We start from the raw sequence: 2,892 nt of genomic DNA, 5'->3' as shown, positions 1-2,892 counted from the left end.
ATACAATTAAAAAAAATTATGTCAACCAGATTAACTTACAAGCTCAGGTTATGAGATCATAATAATTTCATAAAAAACAAATAAAATAATAATTATAAATTTAAATTCCTAATCAAACTAGTGTTAAATAATAATTAAAAAAATATCTTAAAGTCAATTCAAGTTAACTTTCCAAAACCCGTAACAAACACCAAAAATATTTCATAAAAAAATATAATAAATTATAAAAATTAATTTCAATCCATAAAACTAAAAATGTATTCAGTTAAAAAAAATAACAACCTTTCTACTTTAACTCTCTAATTTCCATAATTATTTGTTGGGGGTCATACAAAGAACATATTGCTCTTTTTAATTGTCTATTTACGTATATATCAGATCTACAGCGATGAATTTTACATCAAATACATTTCAAGTACTAATTACAGACATATTTCCCTCTTCTTTTGTACCATTACCTCTTGCGAATTGCTTCAACTACTCCTATAATTGCTAAACCAATCAAATACCATGTAATCCCAGCTAATGTAACTTGTAACCAAGAGCTATTTACAATCTCCAATGCGAACGAACCACCGACATGCTCATTCAATCTACCACCTGTCCCTTCTCCTACTTGCAAATGTATTATAACAGCTGCAATTATTGCAGGCACCATTGGTATTTCCCATCTTATGGGATTTGCTTGTCTTTTCTCTTCTCCCCTGTTATCTTTCTCAAGCTTCTTTGGTTCTTTAGTATGTGAAGTCTCTGGTGTGGCTCTGGAGCTAGAACTATTGATTGAGGCGGGAAGAAACTGAGTTGGAGTCCAATACTCGTCATAATGTAAGGAACTTGATGGGGTTTGACGAAAGGGCCTTGTGCTCTCTCTTGCTTTCTTTCTTGCTGCAGCAGCCTCCCGAATCTTGTCGATATTTGGCTGAGGAGATTTTCTTACGATCCTTGCCAGCTTTTGACAAGATTCTGGTGAGTCTGCTCTTGTTTTTGGTGATTGCCAGTAAAGCCAATTTGAGATTGATCTAATTGCTTGGAAAGCTGATATTCTTGCTTCTCTTTGCAGGTCGGATTCCTGAAATGAAAAATATTCTATGGTTAATCATGTTATAGTTGATGTCAATTGCCATCGGTTCATAACTAATGTTTATTATCCTAATGATGTGATCAAGTTACCATGGAGTTCTGAGGGTTGGCTTTGTTCATGGCATCAACAAATCTGTTTTGGAATTTTTTCACATCTATGAAAATGTTTGAGACACGCTCTCCGGCTGTGTTGCCTCCACCAACTCGTACGCTGCCTCGAGGCTGCTTGGACATCAGGAACTCTAGTGCTGCCAAGTCTGACCTCTCCACAGTCCTGCATTTGTCTCAGGAAAATTAAAAACAAAAATGAATTTATTTTGTTACAACTGTCTTGTGTCTCTAGCAGCAGAAATCAATGTATTCAACTATTTGAAAGATTTATGATCTTTACGAGATGCAATCGACAGGACATGCGTCTATTGCAGCTTGGATTTTGTGCTCAGGGTCAGCCCATTGTGCAACAACTCTTGCTCTTCCGTGAAGTGATTCGATAGCAAACGTTTTCTCTGCAATTAAGGCACATTTTAAGCAACCAACACACTTCACTTCATCGACAAAAACCGCTCTTTGTTCACCTTCTGAGCCAAACCATACTGAATATATTGGTTTGCCAGAGAAGCCACGAAGTTCTGCCATCTTTGCCTGTTCCTGTACAGCAAATGAACACGAAAACATATTCTCACATCTAGGCAAAACACAAGAATCTAAAAATGCATTACAGTTTGCTTCATCCTCCTAAAGAATGACTCAATCATGTCCTGCTAGGTTCGTAATTAAATTGACCGTAATTTAAGAAATTTGACTAGAATTTCTCTTTAACAAGTTCTTCATGATAAAAAATTGGGTGGTCTTGTAGCTATGGTGATTTGATAATTGTTAGAACTCAAAAAAGTTCTTCATGTTAGAAATCCTCAAAAAAGTTCATTTGGGTTACACTAACAAGGAAGCCTTAAGACATCAAAGACTTCTCGGGCCAAGATAAGAACACATTGGCCATGGTAGGGCCACAACTCTCAACATGCATGATTAAAATCTGTTCATATTTTATCGTTTATATGTTGAAGACAGACCACAGAAACACAACACATCCACGGTCGGAAAATTCAACCTTAGTTTCTCTAATGTATGGATAATAACAAACTGACCTTATCATAAGCCAAACGTGAATTTGGATCAGACAAAAGTGAGTAAGCTTCGTTGAGTATAATAGCCATGTCATGTCCTGCTGGCCCTGCTATGTCAGGGTGGCATCTTTTTTGCAAAGTCCTGTAAGCTATTTTTATCTGTGAATGATCGCTTGAGCTATCTATACCTAGAAGATCATAGAGATCAAAGTCTGTGATTGATGAATAAGAAGACGATGACGATGACGATGAAGTTGCTCTACATGTCATAGAATAGTTACATGTTTTCCTAGACGACGTCGGAGGGAAGGAAGTGAAGGTTTTTGGGGTTAAGATTTTGGTTATCATTGAAGCAAATGGCGTGTATAAAGAAGGCAGGCAACCAGCAGGCATTTTGTTCTCCTCACACAAAAGATAACAAATGGTGGGGGGGAAGGATGTTGTAGATTTGTAGCTTCTATTGGTCCTTCGGAACTAGATATTTTAGGCAGGAGGTTCATGACATGAGATATTTCTTTAAAAATGATGTCTCGTGCAAAAATTCAATTCACTGAAATAAAAGTGAAAATCCTCTTTTTAAAGGAGACGACGACTGGTTATTTTTGTTTACAATAAAATATGTGTTAGATACTTAATGCAAAAGCTGAAAAGAAAAACAAATTATTATTTTTGGAAAAGGATTGAGAAA

The 2,892-nt window shown here is 36.1% G+C and overlaps 1 protein-coding gene across 1 annotated transcript; it reads right to left on the bottom strand.

Annotated features, from left to right (window-relative positions):
- Nucleotides 1–265: 265 nt before the first annotated feature.
- On the bottom strand, nucleotides 266–2,646 carry LOC118049727 (chaperone protein dnaJ C76, chloroplastic). Its single transcript, XM_035059813.2, has 4 exons — nucleotides 2,226–2,646; nucleotides 1,472–1,728; nucleotides 1,171–1,354; nucleotides 266–1,069 (listed from the first exon to the last, which is right to left on the bottom strand). The coding sequence occupies exons 1-4, from the start codon at nucleotides 2,595–2,597 to the stop codon at nucleotides 455–457; spliced, it is 1,428 nt and encodes a 475-aa protein (XP_034915704.1). The 5' UTR covers nucleotides 2,598–2,646; the 3' UTR covers nucleotides 266–454.
- Between the last annotated feature and the right edge of the window lie 246 nt (nucleotides 2,647–2,892).

Source organism: Populus alba, chromosome 7 (assembly GCF_005239225.2).
Source record: "Populus alba chromosome 7, ASM523922v2, whole genome shotgun sequence".
NCBI classification, from domain to species: Eukaryota; Viridiplantae; Streptophyta; class Magnoliopsida; order Malpighiales; family Salicaceae; genus Populus; species Populus alba.
Note: the sequence above shows the minus strand (reverse complement) of the source record. Positions and strands in the feature narration are given on the sequence as shown.

Bases quoted from the DNA above. Each gene is read 5' to 3' on its own strand.
- LOC118049727 (XM_035059813.2), bottom strand. From the start codon at position 2,597: ATGCCTGCTGGTTGCCTGCCTTCTTTATACACGCCATTTGCTTCAATG. The intron at 1,729-2,225 runs GTCAGTTTGTTA...TTTGCTGTACAG, and splicing joins CACGTTTGGCTTATGATAAG to GAACAGGCAAAGATGGCAGA. The intron at 1,070-1,170 runs GTAACTTGATCA...TTTTCATTTCAG, and splicing joins CCAACCCTCAGAACTCCATG to GAATCCGACCTGCAAAGAGA.